General features: G+C 37.9%; 1 protein-coding gene and 1 long non-coding RNA gene across 3 annotated transcripts; both read left to right on the top strand.

Moving 5' to 3' along the window:
- Nucleotides 1–6,072: 6,072 nt before the first annotated feature.
- LOC133531655 (uncharacterized) lies at nucleotides 6,073–11,600 on the top strand. The gene is made up of 2 exons (XR_009801571.1): nucleotides 6,073–6,220; nucleotides 11,557–11,600. It is a non-coding gene; the product is annotated as an uncharacterized LOC133531655 (long non-coding RNA).
- A 687-nt stretch (nucleotides 11,601–12,287) lies between these two features.
- Nucleotides 12,288–21,035, top strand: LOC133531641 (gastrula zinc finger protein XlCGF57.1-like). Of its 2 annotated transcripts, XM_061869972.1 has the most exons (5): nucleotides 12,288–12,619; nucleotides 13,825–13,960; nucleotides 16,307–16,360; nucleotides 17,556–17,612; nucleotides 18,190–21,035. In XM_061869972.1, the coding sequence occupies exons 1-5, from the start codon at nucleotides 12,491–12,493 to the stop codon at nucleotides 19,776–19,778; spliced, it is 1,965 nt and encodes a 654-aa protein (XP_061725956.1). In that variant the 5' UTR covers nucleotides 12,288–12,490; the 3' UTR covers nucleotides 19,779–21,035. The 2 variants fall into 2 exon arrangements, with proteins under 2 accessions (XP_061725956.1, XP_061725957.1); XM_061869973.1 differs by lacking the exon at nucleotides 16,307–16,360.
- Nucleotides 21,036–21,801: the final 766 nt, after the last annotated feature.

Here is a 21,801-nt window from a genome sequence, read left to right on the forward strand (position 1 = left end):
GAATGCCTTTGTGGCTTGGAATCCATGATAATTGAACTACTAAATTTAGCAAATGGCAAGCGAAAAGAGCTTCTTTAATCAGGCAAATTATGGGGGATTTTGAGCAATTTTTAATAGAGCTACAGGTAATGGCCTGGATCGAACTGAGACTATCAGAGAAAATTACCGATTTAGGCAATTTGTGTTCTATTATATATTTAACAGCTTTCAAAATGGCTACGCATTCTCCGGTGAAAATAGAGCAGACCGAGGGAAGTTGAAATTTGTGGGTTGACTTCAAATTGTCATGAATGAAAGCACATCCAACTAAACTATTATTTGATTTTGAAGCATCAGAGAAGAGTAAATCCCATCCCTGCCATTTAGTTCTTACTGTAGACAGGAATCTGTCATTGACGTCAGTCGAACTACGGTTGACTCCAATGTTCACTGATTTTTGCTGGAACATAAGGGCCTCGAAAGGCACTGTATAAATGGGAATCTTAGGGAATTGGATTAACGGAGCCTCAATATTATTTAATCTAACTAGACTAGTAACAAGATTTGGTTTTGGTCTTCTAAGCCATAACCGATTCACTTCAACATGAGATTGTAATAGTTGAAGCTTTGGGAAGATCGGGTGATTTTCTAATTGAGCAACACGGAATAAATATCTATCAGCTAAATACTGGCGACGAATCTTTAAGGGGGGATCAGCGCATTCTACTTGAAGCGCTCTAATGGGAGAAGATCTCATGGCGCCAGTAACTATTCTTAGGGCTTTAGATTGAATCCTATCTAGTTTTTTAAGATCTTTTTTACGGCATGGCTCAATTATAATGGAACCAAAATCAAGAATAGACCTAACTAAAGCGTTATATAATAATTTCTGAGAATATGGGTGGGCTCCCCACCATGAGCCTGATAGGGCTCGAATGATATTCAAATTTTTTTCACACTTTCCAATTGTACTATTAATATGTTCAAACCATAATAGTTTGGAATCAAAGGTCACACCTAGAAATTTTACATTCCTATGGACCGGGATGGCTTGAGAACGAAATGACACATTAATAGGAGGGCAATTTCTGCCCCTGAAAAAGACTAGAGCAGAGCTCTTAGAAGGTGACAAGTCTAAACCATGGGCATCTAGCCAAAGACCCAGAGAAACAAGAGAATTGTTTATGTGATGGGACGCATCAACGACGTTCCTATGGGCCGAATATATTGCAATATCATCCGCATACTGGAGGACATTGCAATGCTGGTTGATGGACTGATCTAAGTCAGAAGTATATATACTGTACAGTAATGGACTTAAAACCGAGCCCTGTGGTAGACCTCTCCAAACAATTTTTGGATTATCATGCATATTAAGCACTCTTAATGTAATTTTTCTGCCTGATAACAGATTATTAATGAAAAGCACAACCTTCTCCGGAATTCTTATGGAGCGCAATTTCCTGCAGAGAACCGGGAGGAGAACATTGTCATAGGCAGCTGATATGTCTAGGAAGGCTGCAACAACAGATTGTTTTTGAGAAAAGGCTATTCTGATATCTGTCGATAATAGAGCATGGCTATCAGTAACACTTCTTCCTTTTCTGAAGCCAAATTGGGACTCTGAGAGAAATCCCGAACTCTCAACATACCATTCCAATCTGTTTTTAAGCATATGCTCAACTATCTTGCATAGTACCGAAGAGAGAGCAATGGGGCGATAAGAGTTGAAATGCTCGGGATCTTTTCCTGGTTTCAGAATAGGAAGAATGATTTGGTGCTTCCACGATTCAGGGATATCACCCGACTCAAAAGTTTTATTAATTAGATCTAAAAAGAAATCATGGCATGTTGAGCCAGCTTTTTTCAAAAAGGAGTACACAATACCATCAGACCCTGGGGATGAGTCAGTTACTGTAGTAAGAGCCGTTTTGAGTTCATCTAAACTAAAATCCTTATCCAATAGATTGTCCGATCTGTTAAAAGAGTAAGTAACTGGAATATCAAACTCATTAGGAGCAATAGGAGGGGCTAGTTTATTTAAAAAATCATTAGTCCAGTTGAAAGACGATCCAGAGGCTGACACAGGAGCAATGCCTCTACGAAATCTCCGTATATTCCTCCATACTAGCGTAGAGGGAGTCGAGGGGGAAATAGATTCACAAAAAGAGTTCCAACCGTCAGATTTCTTCATTGAGAGAATTTTACGACATTTCGCTCTTATTTTTTTGAACTTGATGTAATTTTCAATAGTTATATTTTTAGTATATTCCAATTCAGCCTCATTTCGTTCTTTTACCGCGGCAGAACACTCTGAGTCCCACCATGGTTGTGAGGGCTTATTATTACGACGGACGAAGGGTTTTTAAGAGGGATGGATTCCTCTGCTGATTTATGGATAGCAAAGACGAATGACTCGTGAGCGGAATTTAAGTTTGGGTGAGTGACAGATAAGAGGGACTGAATTTTGTCATCTAAAGTGGAAGAATATTTATCCCAGTCTGCTTTACCTAGTCTATACTTTAGTAACGGGGGAAGAGAGGCCGAGGAATTAAGGTTTCCAGGTAAGGAAATAAATATAGGGAAATGATCACTATTATGAGATAGGGAAGAGATATTCCATGATAGTTGAGGGGCTAAATTGGATGAACAAAGAGTTAAGTCTACTGCTGAGGAAATCTGATTAGGGGCCGTACGTCTCGTTGGTCTGCCGTCATTTAAACAACAAAGGTTCAATTTATCTAATAAACCAAGTAAATACCTGCCATTGCTATCAGAAGTGCCTGAACCCCAGCACGCATGGTGACAGTTCAGATCGCCCATAATAACAATCGGATTGGGAATATTCTTTACAATTGAGAAGAATTCGTTCAAATTTGCTATAGAAGGATGCGGAATGTATACTGAAACGTAAGAAATATTATTAATGCTGGCTGCAACAATATAAATGTTATCTGAGTGAACGGGAAGTTGTAACTGGTAGAAGGGGATTTTGTTATTAATTAAAAGGGCCGAACCATCCCACCCATCCATCCTGTCATCTCTTAATGCTAGAAACCCCGGCAATTTGAAGAATTGCTGGGGTTTAAGCCAAGTTTCGCTTATAGCAAAAAGCATTGGGTTATATTTATTGTAAAGGTATGATAATTCCGATTTTTTGTTTAAAATACTACGCGAATTCCATTGTACTGCCGTACACATCTTGAAGTCTTTTATTAAGCATAACGCACAGGGATTCAATTTTGGAAGCAGCGTGGTACGGTAAATTGTCTAAACTAAGAAGCATCAACAAGGAGGTTAGAAGAGAATCAAGGACCCTGTCATTTAGTTGAGTTTTTCCACGGAAAGAATCCTGGGGTTGATGGGAAGACGAAGGCAAGAAAGAGTTGACACTGTCAGGGTGATTCCCTAAGTCTGCATTCGGCATTTCGCGAAGAGCACAACCATTTTGAGGATCAGGGATTCTGTAACTATTAATTATTGCTTGATGGGCTATCTTATCATATCCCGATTGGAGAGGGGCCCTAGGTTTCCTGGTGATAGCAATGGTTTTTTTGTAAGATGATGTAGCAGTCGATTCAGCAACTTCGGCGTAGAATCGTTTTGATGAGGGGAAGAGATGGGAGGCTTCACTAAATGATATAGCCTCCTCCGACATAGCAGCTTTAATTTTAAGTTGCCGATTGTATTCCGGGCATTTCTTGTCATCGGCTGGATGAGCACCAGAGCAGAAAAGGCACACTACATCATTAAATGAAGTACACTGCGAGCTAAGGTGTGACTGGCTGCATTTTGAGCAGCGAGGCTGTGATCTGCAGTGTGCCATAACATGGCCGTACCTGCAGCATTGCCGGCATTGAATTACCGGCAAATTGTACTTATCAGTGAGAAAAGAGTTGTGAAATAGGAACACTCTCTGGGGTATTTTTTGCCCATCGATAGTTAAAGCCACTGTTTCCGTGGGAATCCATTCATGACCTTCACCTACCTTCTTTTTTGCATTGAGGCGTCTCGCCTTAATAATCTTACCAAATCCTTCAGGCGTTACCGTACCCGCTGCTACTTCTTCATTGGACAGATCCTTGGGAACATTTCGAATAATAAACATTCTTGCCACGTTGAAAGTCGGGATAAACGCAAGGTAACGAGAGTTCTCTTTATTGACTGTTTCTAGGAACCTGTTAGCAGAAAGACCGTTAGCAAATTCAAGGCTTAACCGATTCCTGCCTATCTTACGGACTCCCCCCTCGAGCAGACCTTTAACATTATTAGAGCACAAATATTGCCCAAATTTCACGGGGTGTAGTGTAACGTCATGTGCATTATCAGGAGATGAATCTGACTTCATCTGCACGTGAATCACATATGGACCAACGTCCGATTGAGTGTAGCACTGCCTACCAATGGGGGGCGATGCGGACGCTTGAGTTTTCATCGATTGACTTATTTTTGTTTTTTTTGGAATGTCAGTCGAGGTCTCCTTTAAATTAATCGCGGGTCTTTTAAGGGATGACGATTTAGCCAAAACGTACTCGTCTTCCATATCAGGAGAGATTGATGCTTGGCGGTCTACCGCCGGAGGACTTAAAGGGGAGTTTGACTCCATCGTAAGATTATCGGCCGGCCTGGGTGATGGGCTAGAAGAACCCATCACTCTGCCGGCCATATGTAAACGAACTGAACCCAACAAAATGAAATATATATACAATAATTGAACAAATAAATAAATAAAATAATATTTGCATAAAATTCGCCTCTAGATTGAATAAAATAAAATTTGAGCCGAGAAGATTCTAAACGTCACAACCCGTCCCGCACTCCGTCCAAAGACCCATTTTACGAATTATATAGCACATCTCAACCCAGTTTCACAACAAAAACGTGCAATGCTGTTTGGCCTGTGTTTTTTTTTTTTTTTTTTTTTTTTTTTTTTTTTTTTTTTTTTTTTTTTTTTTTTTTTTTTTTTTAAATTAATGGCTATCGCCACGAAGGCATTTGCCAGCATCACGTCAATATAGTTCCCCATAAAACGGTATTACGAATTTAGCACGAAAGTGTTGGTCAGATTAAGAAGCAGGGAATAGTTATAATTTTAAATTGTTAATTTTGATAAAATTTGGCCTGTTTGGGACAATCAACAACCATTCCAACCATCAGTGTTGCCAGGTGAGTGAGAGAAAATTATCGTATTATTCGTATTCGCTTGACAAAATTATCGGACCGATGAAAAAAATATCGTATCAAAAAGGCATAAAAATCAGTTTTATACTTGTGTATTTTTGTGATAGATCCAAACGGTTTACAGGAAATGTTGACATTTTTGACCTAAACCAAGGAACCGAACATCTAAAAGGAGCTAATTGTAGCCTATTTCTGAAGAAATATACACGGTCAAGCAAATGTTGTCACTCTTGTCAGTAGCAAAGGGCGGCAAATTTGAAAAATCGCGGGTTAGCAACACTGTTTTCGAATAATTCCAAAATCACATGTAATCTGTGTTTTGTCTATGGAATGTGGATAGTGAATGACAGCCATTGTGTTTGTTAACATTCGGAATTGGTCCTATTTCAAGAGAAATTTCTGCTGTCACCATTAACATAGCTGTAAGTGCATACTAACATACTTATGAGTCTAAAGTTACTTGAAATAAATGATTAAATAAATAAAAATAAAAAATTAAATAACAATATATTAAATAAGCTTGGGCAAGAACTTAAGCAAAGTCAAGTTGCCTACAATATACAATCAGTCAATCACCCTCGTTGTTCGTAAATATTTGTAAAATTTGAGTTTATGATAGTTACATATTTTGGTTCGATGTACATTGCTGCTTTTTTTAGCGCAATACTGCTTTTTGAGTGCTGCCCTACTTCACAGACTATATATCATATATTGGTTCAAAAAGTGGACTTTTTGTGTGGCATTGGCATCGCACTAGAGCTGAAATTATCTTACCTTTTCGTACAATAATGCTCTTTGGAATGTACATCGTACCGGAACCCAAATTATCTTACGTGTACGATAATTATCGTACGCCTTGCAACACTGCCAACCATTCAACAACTAAACTGTCAGTGGAAAAAAAGCGCGGGAAACGTGAAACGCGGCGGTCTAGTTTTTTGTTTCTCGTACATTATTTTTATTGTAATATCAGGAAATCGGTAATTTGTATATAATTTTTCACATATTTTGTATATATTCTTTTATTTGTATATATAATTAGTGGATTTCTTCATAGTTGGTAAGTTTTTTTCGTGTAAATTTTCTATGGGGGACGACGATCCTCCTGATCCTGGAGGTGGAAACCTCCAGGTCGGATGTAATGTGACCGTTGATTCGGCAATGGATACTGACACTTCTGTGGGTAGCAGGAGTGAACTTAAAAGAAATAAAGTACAAAAAAGATGCAAAAATTGCAATAAAAAAAGAAGGAAAAATAATGGCGGGGAATATTCGTGCGATTGCCAGGAAAACATACAAAACTCCCAAGCTCATTCGAGTTCTAGCACGCAGCCTACCATAATCCCCTCTGACAATTTAAATACAAATATAAACAATAGCGCTATTAGCACCAAGGTTGGTAGGAACTTATTTTCAAATTCAGATGTTGCACCCTTTATGGTTCACGTCCAACTCAAACAGACTGACGCAAGCTCATCTCTGCACCCGGTATCTTTTGGGAAATTCCTCGTCAAAAAGGCCTTCAGAAACATTATTAACGGAAGTGTTAAGCGCATTGGCAGAACTCGCATAGCAATGTCATTCTCAAATTATTTAGATGCAAATTTATTTGTAACTGACCCATGTCTCGAGTTAGAGAATCTTACTGCATACATACCGTCTTTTTCTGTGACCCGTATGGGTTTGGTTCGCGGCATTCCTGCACAGTGGTCGGATGAAGAAATTTTGTCAAACATTTCCGTGCCCATTGGGTGCGGAAATGTTCTTAAAGTGCGGCGCTTAAACCATAGAGTTACGGTTAATGGTTCTGTTTCGTGGCAACCCTCTGAAACAGTTGTTTTAACTTTTGATGGCCAAGTCTTACCAAAACGGGTATTTTCGTGCTACAACTCACTGACTGTTGAATTATATATTTTCCCCACAATTCAGTGTTATAATTGCACTAAATTCGGACACACCAAAACTAATTGCAGATCAAAACCAAAGTGTTTTAAGTGTGGTCAAATGCACTCCGGTCATACCTGTTCAGTGGAGGAAGAAGATGCCATTTGCTGCTTATGCAATGGTTTTCATTTCGCCACGAACAGGGCTTGCCCGGAGCATAAGAGACAGAAGGATATTAAAATAACTATGGCCAATAATTGTATTTCCTACGGTGAAGCTGTCAAACTACATCCTGCAGTTTCTAAATCATTCGCCGATGTCCTTCTGACACAACCACAACCACAGTTACAGTCCCAGCCAAATTTACATCACAGAGTCCATAATTCAGCCCCGAGCACAACCATGCAGTCCCATAGTTACAAAAAAACAACTTTTTTGAAGCCACGTCCAGTAAGAAAGACCATGACAGGGTATGATGTAGCAGCTCATAATGCACTAGTTAATGAGTATACCATTCCATCTCCTCCAAATGGCTGTGCACTACAGCAAGATTCTCGCAAAGAGAATACATCAGTAGCTGACGAAATTCAAGCCCTAATTAATCATTTATCTCAGCCCAATGTAAAACTACCGTCCCACGTTGCCCCCATGCTTGATGTACTTGTTACAACTATTAAAAATAATGGCCACAATTATTCAGTGGAATTGCAGAAGCATAATAAATAAAAAGCAAGATCTAATACATTTATTAAACAAATTTCAACCTTTTGTTTTTGCCCTCTCTGAGACATGGCTAAAGCCTGGAGCTCTTCTTAGAGCTACTGGATATTCATGCCTCAGAGAGGACCGTCCTGGCGGATGGGGCGGTGTAGCTCTACTCGTCAGGAATTCCATTTCATTTTCACCTTATAATCTTCCATCCCATAGCGATGATTTTTCAATTGTTGCTGCCATTGTAAATAACATCTGTATCATTTCTGTATATATACCTCATCCATCATCATCCATTTTTGATGAGCTTGAACAAATAATTTCTTCTCTCCCTAGGCCCGTGTTAATTTTAGGAGACTTTAACTCGCATCACCAGTTTTGGGGTAGTTCATCATCTAATTATAATGGAGATCGTCTCATACATATCTTAGACGAACACAACCTTTGTGTTTTAAACACTGGCTCTCCAACCCGCCGAACAGCGCCAACAGAGTCAATTAGCGCTATTGATTTATCTATTTGTTCGGTCGATCTTGCATCCTCTCTCTCTTGGCATACCTTAGATTCAACATATGGGAGTGATCACTACCCTATTATTATTACATTTCCATCTTCCATTCCTCCATCTCCAAAACCTAGCCCTAGGCTTAAGTATAATTTAAGTAATGTTGATTGGAAACTTTTCAAAAGCCGCGTAGAGGAGAAATTGTTGTGTTTGCCCACTATAGATGCTAGTAATGTAGTTAGCTGCTCAGTTGCCTTAGCCCAGACGATTACCGAAGCAGCTGATGAAATTTTCCCTGTAAAAAACAGTGTATCAGGTAAAATACCTTCTCCTCCTTGGTGGGATGATGATTGTTCTCAAGCAATCAGAAACCGCAAGGAGGCAGAGAGAAGTTATCGTCATTCGATGACAAATGAAAATTTCGAGATATATATACAAGTTGCTCGTGAGACTAAAAAATTACTGCGCAAAAAAAAGTTCGAAGGCTGGAGACGATTTTGTTCATCTCTTAGTCCTAACGTGAAACCATCCATAGTATGGAATAATATTAAAAGATTCAGACATGCTTTCAATGAGCCATATAGACAGACACTTCCTCCTAACCTTGCTAATCAGTTCATGGACAAATTAGCACCAGCATCAGTCCCCGAAGAACATGTTTTCCACCCTGCTGCCTTTTCATTTGACTCTTCCTATTATACTGTATTTAATGGGCCTTTTAAAATAGAAGAGTTAAAAGGTATACTAAGTAGTTTAAGAGATACTTCACCTGGGGATGATGGAGTCCCATATTCCTTTTTAGCAAATGCTAGTGATGGTATTCTCTCTTATTATCTGAATATAATAAATTTTGTCATCCAATCTGGTACAGTCCCGGATTCTTGGAGATCTCAAATAGTTATTCCTATATTAAAACCCAACAAACAAGCAACAGATGTTTCTTCTTATCGTCCAATTGCCCTTTCTTCAGTATTTGTTAAAGTAGCAGAACATTTGATTAAAAACAGATTAGAATATTTTGTAGAAAAAAACCAATTACTTTCTCATAGTCAGTTTGGATTCCGAAAAGGTAGATCTACCTATGATAGTTTGGGTATATTAGTTGCAGAAATTAGATTAGCATTTTCTAGAAATGAGTCTGTAGTAGCTGCTTTTCTTGATATAAGTGCCGCTTATGATAATGTTTTAGTCTCAGTATTACAAGCAAAACTTCATAGATTAGCTGTACCAATAATGTTAAGCAATTTCATAATAAATCTTTTATCAGAAAGGTCCATTAGCCTTCTTATAGATGACAACAATAGGATTTCCCGTTTAGTTTGGAGAGGTCTTCCACAAGGTTCCGTATTAAGTCCATTGCTATATAATATCTACACATCCGATTTAGAGTCATCCTTAAATGGCACTGTCAGAATTTTGCAATATGCTGATGATTTATTATTATATTCACCAAACCTTTCTATTGAACAGGCCAGTAGATCCATTACTTGTTCTTTGGGTTTATTGAAGTTATGGTTAGATTCAAATGGTCTGGAACTCTCAGTTCCTAAAAGTGTTGTAGTTTTGTTTACTAGAAAACTGTTTCCTCCTCCAATCAATGTGCAATTTAATAACTGCTCCATTCCCATTAAAGATAAAACCAAGTTCCTAGGTGTTATTTTAGATAATAAATTAACAGGTCTTCCACATTGTGATTACATAGTTTCTAAATGTGAAAAAAATATTAATATCCTTAGGTGTGTTTCAGGAGTTTGGTGGGGTTCGCATCCTCTTTGCATAAAATTAATGTATAATGCCTTGATAAGAAGTATTCTAGATTATGGAACATTTTTGTTAGAGCCAGGATTTGTAGCAGGCTTCCAAAAATTAGATCGTATTCAATCAAAAGCCCTGAGAATGATATGCGGTGCCATGAATTCAAGCCCTATCAATGCTATGCAAGTTGAGTGTGCTGAGCCTCCACTCCATTTACGACGCCAATATCTTTGTGATAGGTTTATTTTCCGCTGCTCCCAATTTTCTAATCATCAACTCTGGGTTATCTTGTCTAACCTCCTGCTTCAAATAACTACTTCTAACTACTGGAAGCACAAGAGTCCTCCATGTTTGATTAAAAGTTTTCAAAAACTTAAATCTATTTCAGCTCCCACTGTTAGCTCTTCAACACTTCCCATTTTCCAGTATGAATATGAATCTGTAATACTTGATCCTCCAGTTCTCCTTAATATCGGCATTTCTAAGAATGATGTTGAACAAAATCAACAATTCCTGGGATTCATTGGAACAGATGGCCTAGCTGCTGATCATATATACACAGATGCTTCTAAGATGTCTGACAATGGGTGTGTTGGCATTGGTGTACTTCACACCCAGTCTAATATTTACCAAAAAATAAAGTTGCCTCCAGAGTCCTCTGTGTACAGTGGCGAGTGCTTTGGAATTCTGAAAGCAATAGAATTCATCATTATAATGCATCTTAAAAAAACTATTATTTTCTCAGATTCTCTAAGTTCACTTCAGGCAATAGCTAAATTTCCTTTCAAATCTAAATCTAATAACCCAATTATTTATCAAATCCGTAGCCAACTGTTAAAATGTCGTCTTAAAGGGTATTCGGTTTCCATTGCCTGGATCCCTGGACACAGAGGGATTAAAGGCAATGAAAGGGTGGATGACTTGGCTCGAGATGCCATTAGTTCTGGGGACATGTTTCCGTTTAGGAATGTTGCTGAAGACCTGTTGGCACTGCCTAAATTATATCTAAGAATGGAATGGACAAAATTATGGGCATCTGGTGCGGGTGCCGCTGCGTTACATTATCGTAGCATACAAACAACAATTCCTGCCAAACCTTGGTTTGCTAAAATCTCTTTGCCAAAGCCTGCAACTAGTATGTTGATTCGTATGAGATTGGGCCATGTATGTACACCGGAACACCTGAAACTACAAAATCGTGTGGCCAGTTCTGCATGTATTTGTGGAACTGATCCCGCTGATCTTAATCATATCTTTTTTTCTGGTAATTGTAACCTATATGACCGTTCTATATTATTAAGACAGCTGTCAGATTTAAAAGTTCCGTTTCCCACATCTATTACAACACTCCTGTATATTAATGATTCATCTCCATATATATTTAAATCATTGTATTCTTTTATTTCACGTCACAACATTAAACTTTAAATTATTTGAATTATTAACCTTTTCCTGATCCTTTTCCAAAATTCCGTCCTACCCGTTTTAATGTAATCCTTAATTCCGTTTCCCCGTTTTACTCGTCTGGCTGAATGCGCCAGGAGCGCGAAGCCATTAAAAAAAAAAAAAAAAAAAAACTGTCAGTGACATGAGTTTACTTCTTTTTATGGTCAGGTCATCTGGACATGCTAAAGCTATAAGCTATACTGCTTTGTCGTAAGTAGGATATTTTTCTTTTCAATTGACCTGAGTTGAGTGACAATGTGAAACGAAACAAAGCTGTAAAAGACGGACATACCAGACTGCGACTTTCGTCCAGTTAGCATGAGTTAGCATATCGCTGTGGTGTAGTGTATAATTAGTACGTAAGCATTGCATATATAATCGTGTAACCTGCCTAATTAGATCAGAATAAATCATAATCTTCATCGGAGCTGTTGTTTCATTGACGCCGTCCGTACATCGCTTACTCGCTCTAACTTATAGCTGCATCCTTAACGATCGTACGGCTGACCTTCCACACGATCGAACAGGCCTCGGACCGCACCCAATTGCTCCATAATAAAAGAAACTTGGCTGATTTTTTAAATAACTTGGCTTCTTGGACATTTACAGTTCGTTCGCGTTTAGAATGCAGTAAAATCATCAGAAGCCGCCGGCCTAGCGATGCTCGTAACCAATCAAATGGTTCCCAATTAGAAAATATGCCTTCAAATGATCATTGTCAAACTATATTTTCTAATTGGGAACGATTTGATTGGTTACGGGCGTAACTAGGCCGGCCGACAATAATGATTTTACTGCATTCTAAACGCGAACGAACTATAATAAAAACGATTGGTAACTACATCATTTAAAAAAATAAGCTGCCAGCTGTCACTGTCACTGAACTAGACAGAGTTGGGAGAGAATATTTTCGATCGATATGTTGCCGCTATATTTAATATACACAGAATTGTGTAAGTCTTAAAGGGTACATTACTCAAAATATTATTGTGTTTGTAACCCATTTGCCAGTGATTTATAAGTTTCATAATGGAGGAGTTACACTCCTGCAGTTGTTGCTTGGTGCGTCCTCCGGAAAAAGGCCTCAGGAAGTTGTATAAACATCTCGGCAAAACAGAGATATATTATGAAATGCTGAAAAACTGTTTCGATATTAATGTAAGTACAACAAATTCAATGATTATGTAATTATCCTTTTGCTGTTCAAGTGCTCTTACTGTTATAGATATGTTTATTAGTCAATTTTTTTATCAGTGTATCTAAAAGACGAATATTTAATAGAAATCTCACAACATAATATTTAATATTATACCTCTTCTTCTGCCTCGCGTTGTCCCGGCATTTTGCCACAGCTCATGGGAGCCTGGGGTCTGCTTGACAACTAATCCCAAGATTTGGCGTATAGGCATTAGTTTTTACGACAGCGACTGCCATCTGACCGTCCAACCCAGAGGGTAAACTAGGCCTTGTTGGGATTAGTCCTTTCCTCACAATGTTTTCCTTCACCGAAAAGCGACGGGTATATATCAAATGACATTTCTTACATAAGTTCTCCTCCAGATTGCAAGTCACACACTCTTACCGCTAGGCCACCAGTACTTCATTTAATATTATACCTACTGCCTTTAAAAAATAACTCTAAAATATTATCTGTGAGTATGCCATTTAACATTTACAGCAACATTATTATAGTGACATAAAAAATGCATAGCAAGATTTATAAACACAACAGCCATAACCTGGGTAAACATTATGTTCTAATGCTCTTAAAATAAACATTAGCCGGGGTCCACTCAGAGCAAGCATACGCAGGAAGCAATTTCCTCACGCACAATATGGCCAGTGTAGACATGCCTCCGCGCGCGTTTTCCTTGGCCGAGGCACGCCATATTGTGCGTGAGGAAATTGCGTTGCGTGTATGCTCGCTCTGTGTGGACCTGGCTAATTACTATATTTCTTGTGTCAAATGATGATTCCTATATGACTAAGATTTGGATAGGTTTAATGAGATAAGATATAATGGCATTCAAGTTCAAAAGGGACCATACATTGTAGAAAGCAGGAGATATGGACTGGCTCAGTATTTATTTTAAAATTATGAACTTGTCAATATAGCATATACTCATTGTTACATGTATTTTTTAATAAAATTTTAAGGGCTCGGCATAGAGGGTGGGTTTAGATTAGGTTTCGTTTTAATTTCTTTATTCATATGTATTTTAGAGTTCAAAATTATGTATTATTCAATAAATAATTACTAATGAATTTAAGTTACTAGTTATTGTTCATAATCATATACATATATGTAATTATTAATTTTATATGATAAGTCATTAATTTTAATATTATGCTGTAACTTGCAGCTCGGGATAGGAAATGACGAGTGTGGGATCTGCGACGTGTGTGTAGGGCGGCTGCGGGACGCGAGCGACTTCAAGCTGCAAGTGCAGCGTAGCCAGGCCCAGCTGCATGCTCGCCTCAAGGGTGTGGTTACTGCTAGTAAGATACAACACATATCATTTATTTATTGGGGTTTTGTGGGCCTTTGAATGCCACGTCCACCAAGCAGTGATCTATTGTGACAGCCCTTTAAAGTTCATTACTAATGCCTGTTGAATCCAGGAAATTCCAGATTCTTTGGGCCGTAACGTTCTGTATCGATCATATCAGCCTATTATCGCCCACTGCTGAGCATAGGCCTCTGTTCTAGTACGCCACTTATCCCTGTCCCGGCCAATCTCATCCAGGGTTGCAATACGTGCCGCCCTAAGTAGGTACTTCTTTTTGACATTAGTGATCCACAGGAACAGAGCTGCACATTGCATTGCAGTCTCCTCCGACTCCTGGCAGAATCTGAACACATATCATACTCTTACTTAATACATTAGTAAACGCATGCTTCTAGTATTTTTAGGGTTTGGTAACTAAAATATCAAAACAGCAACAGTTTCGTTATGTCCGTCTATTCTTATGTCATGCTCATTTAACTCAAAAACTATAATAGGTGTTTTTTGTGACCTAATTATAGATAGCGCGAAATAGTAGTACCGTAAAACTACCCAACTATAGTCCAATACTGCAACTATGGTCCACAAGTTCAAAAGGAAATTAAGTATCTATACCACTGTTCCTTTTGGTTTACTCCTAGTTTTACCTTCCATTTATAATCATACTTTGCCTTAGAACTACAAACATATAGTAAAATACACACCTGAACGAGAAAAATTTAGTTTATTTGTGGACCATAGTTGGGAGCTTTGGACTATAGTTGGGTAGTTTTACGGTACTAAATTGAATATATATTGGTGAAAATTATTAATTCAATACTGTTCGATATACTCCTCAATTAAGCTCTTCTGATGAAGAATGAAGAACTCCAGGATAGTACTATCGTATTTTTTTTATTAACTTAATAACTATATACAGTATTTCTGGTAATATATATATATATAATATGTGTAGCCGCTTCGGCTGTACGGTGCAGTCTGATGTAGGTACACGGAGCGGGGAGCCGTGACGTATGTGTGTGACGTCATGTGTCGTCAACCGGTCTTCGTAGGAGTACTTATGTTGCGCCAACAAATACAATGTATAATTCAGACTCTGGATCCATAAACTTGTTAGTATTGCAAAAACTTCAATTTAGAAGTTAGTGCCAACATGCTACAAATATATTCAAATAATAAATAATAACCAAAACTAGGTAACATACAAGAAAAGTAAAATGTTAAAATTAAACAATTTAATTAAGTAGCAAGTCAAATTCACATTACATTAAATTATATTATACATATCATATACAATTATTCATTCTTATTTAACATTAAAAAGGAGAGGTCTCTCGCTTGTATGGACATAATTGCAGTGCCTAATAATAACAGGGCACTCAGGAGGCTGTTGGTGTTCCCTCGCACTCTGCGCATCAGGTATTGTTTTAAAATCATCCATGTTGGCCTCTAGAAACACACGTGACGCACAGCACCAGCGAGGCAGCCCCAACAGCATCATGAAGGCGTTATTGTACTGGACTCTTAGGCTATTGATGGTTTTTCGAGTGTGGTTGGTCCAAGGCTGCAGGTGTTAACTCTGGCAGTACACTCTAAACAATGTGATTTACGTTAATTTCGTCTTGAAGGTCCGTAATGGAAATCCACCATTTTTCGAAAAAGCCCAACATTAACATTAACTTTTGCTCGTTAGACCCAGGCCAATTTTTACGCTTTTGGAAATGGAATGTTCTTTTATTTCTATAAGGGTCCGCGTCCGCTATTTCGCGCGTGTGCACATAGCGGGCGAGCGGATTAATGAAAAATCGAATCCCTTTGTTCGGGCATAATTATTGAAAGTCATAATGTAACGATAGTCATATTATCATTAGTCATAACTCGGAAACCGTTAACTTTTCAGGAATTTCCTTATGTTAATTTATTTATTGTTTGTCCGCATTTTCGTTAGCCATAATTTGGTTTTTCTCAGAAACGCATAACTTTTCAGGATTGCTATAAAACAAACCTAACCTAACCTATCTATAGGATAACCTAAGGAAATTCCTGAAAAGCAAACGGTTTCAGAGGTATGACTAATGATAATATTACTATCATTACATTATGACTTTCAATAATTATGCCCGAACAAAGGGATCCGATTTTTCATTAATCCGCGGACGCGTGCGGCAGATTTTACCTACAATTCAACCTCACCTCCGCGCGTGTGTCCGCTCCGTGCACTCGCGCCAGCTAGCGGACGCCTTAAAAGTTTATTTATACAACTTGTAAAAGTACACCGATGTGGATACAATAAATGTGTGGAGCCCCCGAAGCTTGAAACATCCTGTTTTTGTCGCAGATGACAAGTTGAAAATAAAGTTCGAGAAAGCTTCCGCAGATGAAACAATCATAAGTGAGTAGGTATTATAGTTGTACAATAATTGATCTATATAAGTTATGTATAATTTTATATTTTTGATTTGAATCACAAACTTTTATTTAGTTTCACCTGCCCTGTTCTCTGTGTCTGTAATCTGTGTGATTGTAATCAAATCTTGCAAGTCAAATTTGACCCACTTCCGGGTTTCCAATGAAGCTAAAAACTTGAATACAGATGTAAGTTGGGTGACAATGCAATCTTATGGTACCATGGAGCTGATCTGATGATGGAGACAGGAGGTGGCCATTGGAACTCTGTGATACAACAACGCAACCGAATTGTGTTTGGGTTTGTTAAAATTGTCTCGATGAGTATTAGTTATCTATGGAAAAAAGCACTAGTCAGCGATAAAAAGTTGTACCAAGAATGAAATTTTTTTCATTTTTTTTAATATAGATTGAAAAACCTGTTGGATTTTAACGAGGGGCTGATAGTGACACAAAACCTGCAACTTGATAAAAAAAAAGATAAATTGTACTGAGGGACAAACTTAACTTTGCCATTGGAAAACAATTGGCCCCATACGTCGACATAGCTCGCAGTTAGTTTACTAACTTAAAACAAGTTAATAAGTTTATAATCGCTAAAAAGTAATTATTTTGTGTTTTTTCAGTCTACTTACTTTTTTGTGAAGTCCCCTATAACCTATATCCTATAGGATGGAGCGTCAGAATATGTGCCATAAACGGAGCACAAACGGCCTTATCTTTAGATCGTATTGACTTAGGAGTCTGATTTTTTTCACTGTTCGAAAGGGGTAGTTCGAAAAGTATTTTATATTACTTTCAACTCGATATCTCCTCGGGTTCCTGAGAAAAAAGGTCGCCAGCACAGACGGACAACAGAAAATCCTGAAGGGTTGCGTTTTTGCTGAATGAGGCACGGAACCCTAAGATTACCTGTTTTTTTAAACATCCAGTATAAACGTAAACTTAAGTTTATCAACTAGCGACCACCATACAAGAAAAATTGACAGTCAAATTTGAATCAATGCTATTACGCTATTAGAACATAAATGGAATTTGTTTCGTTTTTGAAATCGTCCAAAACAAAACAAAAGCAACTCTGTTTCATTTAATAACGTTTAAATTTCATTGGAGGTATGTAATTTGTATTAAAATTAAGTCCGTGGATCGTGTTAAATGTAGTCTTGTCTGCCTTGTTGCAGACGACATTAAGCTGGAGAAGTCCGAGGTGGAGATGGCTGATGGCGAGGTCGTATCAGGTGTGTACCGAAATTTCTAAGGCATTTCTCATACTTCTTCCTCGCGTTGTGTCGGCATTTTGCCACGGCACATGAGAGCCTGGGGTCCGCTTAGCAACTGAGCCCAATTGAATTGGCGTAGGCACTAGTTTTTACGATAGCGAATGCCATCTAACCTTCCAACCCAAAGAGTAAAGTAGGCCTCATTGGGATTAGTCCCGTTTTCTCATGATGTTTTCTTTCACCGTCCAAGCGACTGGTAAATATCAAATGATATTTCGTACATAACTTCCGAAAAACTCATTGGTACGAGCCGGGATTTGAACCCGCGACTTCCGGATTGCTAGGTTTGCAAGTAGCACGCTTTTACCGAGAAATAAATAAAAAGTAACAACTGCGTTAAAAATGACAGTCTGACACTAATCATTTTATTTAAAATTTTGTAAAACATATGATGTCTGCTCTTGTATCGATTTCTTCTGTATAACAGATGTTTACTGTATTTGCCATCGGATCGGCAATCGGTTAACATGACCATGTAAGAATTATAATTTGGATACTACTAGCTGTGATATAGTATTTTTTTTTATCATTTCAGTGGCTATTTACGGTGGACCGCCAGCGCCTTCAGCGCAACCCGTTCCTGCCGCGTCTAACCGCATCTTTTTTGCGTCAGTTCCGACCCTCACCAACCTCGACGCTACCGAGCCGCCTCCGGCTTCAAACCGCACTAAAGTCCACGAGTGCGACATATGCCACAAAACATTCAAGAACCCAAATGCGAAAAACAAACTCATAATCCACCGCCGCTCCCACACTGGAGAGAAACCATATTCGTGCAATATATGCGACAAAAGATTCGTACAAAAGAGCCACTTAAATACTCATTACGCATACCACATTGGGAAGTTCAAATTCTCTTGCGAACAATGCGACACGAAATTCACGCAAAAAAACCAATGGGTTGTGCATATGCGGATACACACTGGTGAAAGACCGTACTCGTGTGAAATTTGCAATAAAACATTCAAGCAAAAAGGACACTTGACCGTTCATAAAAAAAATCATTCTAAATACGATCCTAGTCGTGTAGAGCCAGGAGAAATAACAGTGTGTAAAACAGAGTGGGCAGAAGAATCGAACAAACAAGTACCCACCGAACACTTCCCATGTGATATATGCAAAAAACAATTTGCAGAAGAAAACTATTTAAACATTCATTTAAAGAATCATCCTGGTGATTATCCATTCACCTGTGAAACTTGCGATAGAAAATTCAAGACGCAGTCTGCATTAGATATTCATAAGTACGATCACACGGGGGGGAAACCTTTTAAATGTGAAGAATGCGGTAAACGATATACGTCAAAAAGCGCTTTAAGGCTTCATGCAAGAATTCACTCCGATGACTATAGATTCTCGTGCGATGTGTGTAATAAACGATTCCTACATAAAGACGCTATGATCATACACATGCGTGTACACACTGGTGAAAAGCCTTATACCTGTGAGATATGCCAAAAAAAGTTCCCATACAGATGTGGCTTAAAAAATCATTTATTAGCACAACATAAACAAATAATGGACAAACAGTTCTGCTGCGATATTTGTGGGAAACGATTTGCACTACAGGGAACATTAAGTAAACATATGAACAAACACGCTGAGAAGGAAAAGGCAGAAAAAGCTATTAAGGAAGGGAGGAAGGAAGATCTCAAAACGTTTATGTGTGAAATATGTAGCAAACGGTTTACAACGAAAGGTATCTTAAGAAACCATAGAGAAATACATAATGAAGAAAAACCCTTTGAATGCGAAGTATGCCACAAGACATTTCGGATGAAGAAGTATTTAGAAGACCATATGAAGGTACACGATAACTTTAAACAACACGCTTGCGAAGTATGTGGCCAACAGTTTAGACATAAATCTGCCTTGACAGTTCATATCCGACGAATGCATTCAGACATCAGACCACATTGTTGTGATGTTTGTAAAAAAGCTTTTCCAGTACTTGCTGAATTAAAAGCGCATTATCGTGTTCACACCGGTGAGAGACCGTATGCTTGCGAGATATGCTATAAGAAATTTCAGCGCCATAATGGAGTAAAGAAACATCTTATAAGTGTCCATCATGAGAAACCTTCAAAGTTTGTTAAATTAAAAGAATATAATAACCCTTATTGAATATGTAGCATTCTTGTCTTTAAATTTATATATACAATTTTAATTAATGTGTTATAAAAAATCTGTATGTAACAGAATGTAAAGTTGTGTACTGTTTTTATTTAGAAAAACAGGCGATATCGTTAATGTATTCCATAAATTGTGATAGGTATTCATAGATAAAACTAGGTGTATTAACGTATGCGAAATGAAATCTGGACAAAATTCAACGTCGTATTAAATAGCAATAACATGTTTATATTTTATCAATTTTCATGTTTTTTAATAATGTATTTAATAACGTTAAATGCAAGATAAACTTTACTCCAATTCGAAATTTTGAACGGCAGGTAATTTAAACCCATCATTTTTTAGTTACTAATTTATCTACCTTAGGAACATTTTTTTAGGAACCGTATGGTCGAAATATTTCACATTTTCATCCGTTGGACCATTGGTATTCTCAAAATAAAACTACAAAGCAAGGCAAAGGATGTCGTGACCCTGGAGTTCCCCAAGGATGGAGTCTGGTCATTGAGCCTCCTCATAAGAGGAAGAGGGTCCGACAATATCATTTACGTAAACTATGGGTCACACACTGAAATTAAATGGCATATCATATCAGACAGACAATCATCTAACCATCGGATATAAGGAAAAAAACGGTGGCCTCACATGTGACCTCTAAGGAAGTAATTGTCAATTTAAAAACATCCTTTGGATTTGTCCTAACCATAACTTAAATTCGGGTAATCTTAGTGACGCCCCTAAACATTCCACACAGTTAACTGAACCCACTGAAAAAGATTCGAGTCTAATATGGCCTACACTGCTTCTTACTTAGACTATTTCAGGACTCACAGCCAAATCTGAGCAGACGTCTACGTCCTTTACTGAACTCTTTCATCTCAAACCCTAGTCCCTGTTGCAGGATAGATAGCCGCTGAACTGTAGTTGATGATATACCTCGCCTATTTATGGGCGATATGGACGAGGTTTGTATAGCTGTTATACTATAGCACACACCTTCGTTAGTAAAGTTAAAGGGCTCTCTTCAAGACTTCCGTTTCTTGGAGAAAATTGTTTTGTGTAATTATTGACGAGTGACTACTTCAAAATTAGTGGCATCTTGAGGCACCGTGGTAGGCAATATCGTTCAATATAATTTAATGTTGTACGCACATTTATTTAATATATTATTTACGAAAATTGTATAGAGTAAAATAAATTTGTATTATTTATTTATTAAATCACAATATATCGCCTATTTGATACATATTTTTGTATATTTTTTATATCATCAGTTTTCACACTATCCCACATTGCTCTGTCAAACATAAATGTGGTAGAGTCGGACCAAGCTAATTCTGCAGCGATTTGTATAGCACGGACTGTAAAGTGTTATTTAAACGTCATCATTTCATAGAAGTTACGTTTAAAATAACGCTTTCAGTCTGTGCTATCAAAATCGCTGCAGAGTTAGCTTGGCTGCATGAAGAGTCAATACGTTCCAACTTTTGTTTTTTTCAACGTAGTGACGATTTCTTCATCATAGCATTTTAGTACTTACTTACGTAAAGGTTCTTATCCTTCCATTTCATCTAATTCTAGGTAAAATAGTTACCTGTGCATCGCAGTTCGCACGTAGCATATGGACGAGTCTAGACAAAAATGGTTTGTCTAATAACCTTAGAGCAAAATATGCGCACTCCCCTCACTCAGCGTCTAGTGAGGCTGGCATCGCCACAAGTGTGTTCGTTCCACAAATCACTGACACCGCCATCAATAAACATGGATACAAAATATTCTAAGATGACTAGCATAGGTACTTAAAGGAATGGGTAGAAAAATAATGTAGAAACCTGAAATACAATAAAGCTGTTTATTAGGGTTCCGTGTTTAATATTAGTTTGCCTTTACAGTCAAAATATGAGACTTATGAAATGTTCATCACAAGTACAGTTATAAATTTTATTGGCCTTTTTGTGTAATACCAAAAATGTGTTCACACAACACAGTGGTCCACAACTTTTGTCAATAAAAA

Source organism: Cydia pomonella, chromosome 25 (assembly GCF_033807575.1).
Source record: "Cydia pomonella isolate Wapato2018A chromosome 25, ilCydPomo1, whole genome shotgun sequence".
Taxonomy (NCBI): domain Eukaryota; kingdom Metazoa; phylum Arthropoda; class Insecta; order Lepidoptera; family Tortricidae; genus Cydia; species Cydia pomonella.

What these genes read in the sequence shown, in the direction of transcription:
- LOC133531641 (XM_061869972.1), top strand. Translation starts at nt 12,491, where the DNA reads ATGGAGGAGTTACACTCCTGCAGTTGTTGCTTGGTGCGTCCTCCGGAA. An exon ending in CAAGGGTGTGGTTACTGCTA is followed by an intron (nt 13,961 to 16,306) that starts GTAAGATACAAC and finishes TTTTTGTCGCAG; the next exon opens with ATGACAAGTTGAAAATAAAG. An exon ending in TGATGGCGAGGTCGTATCAG is followed by an intron (nt 17,613 to 18,189) that starts GTGTGTACCGAA and finishes TTATCATTTCAG; the next exon opens with TGGCTATTTACGGTGGACCG.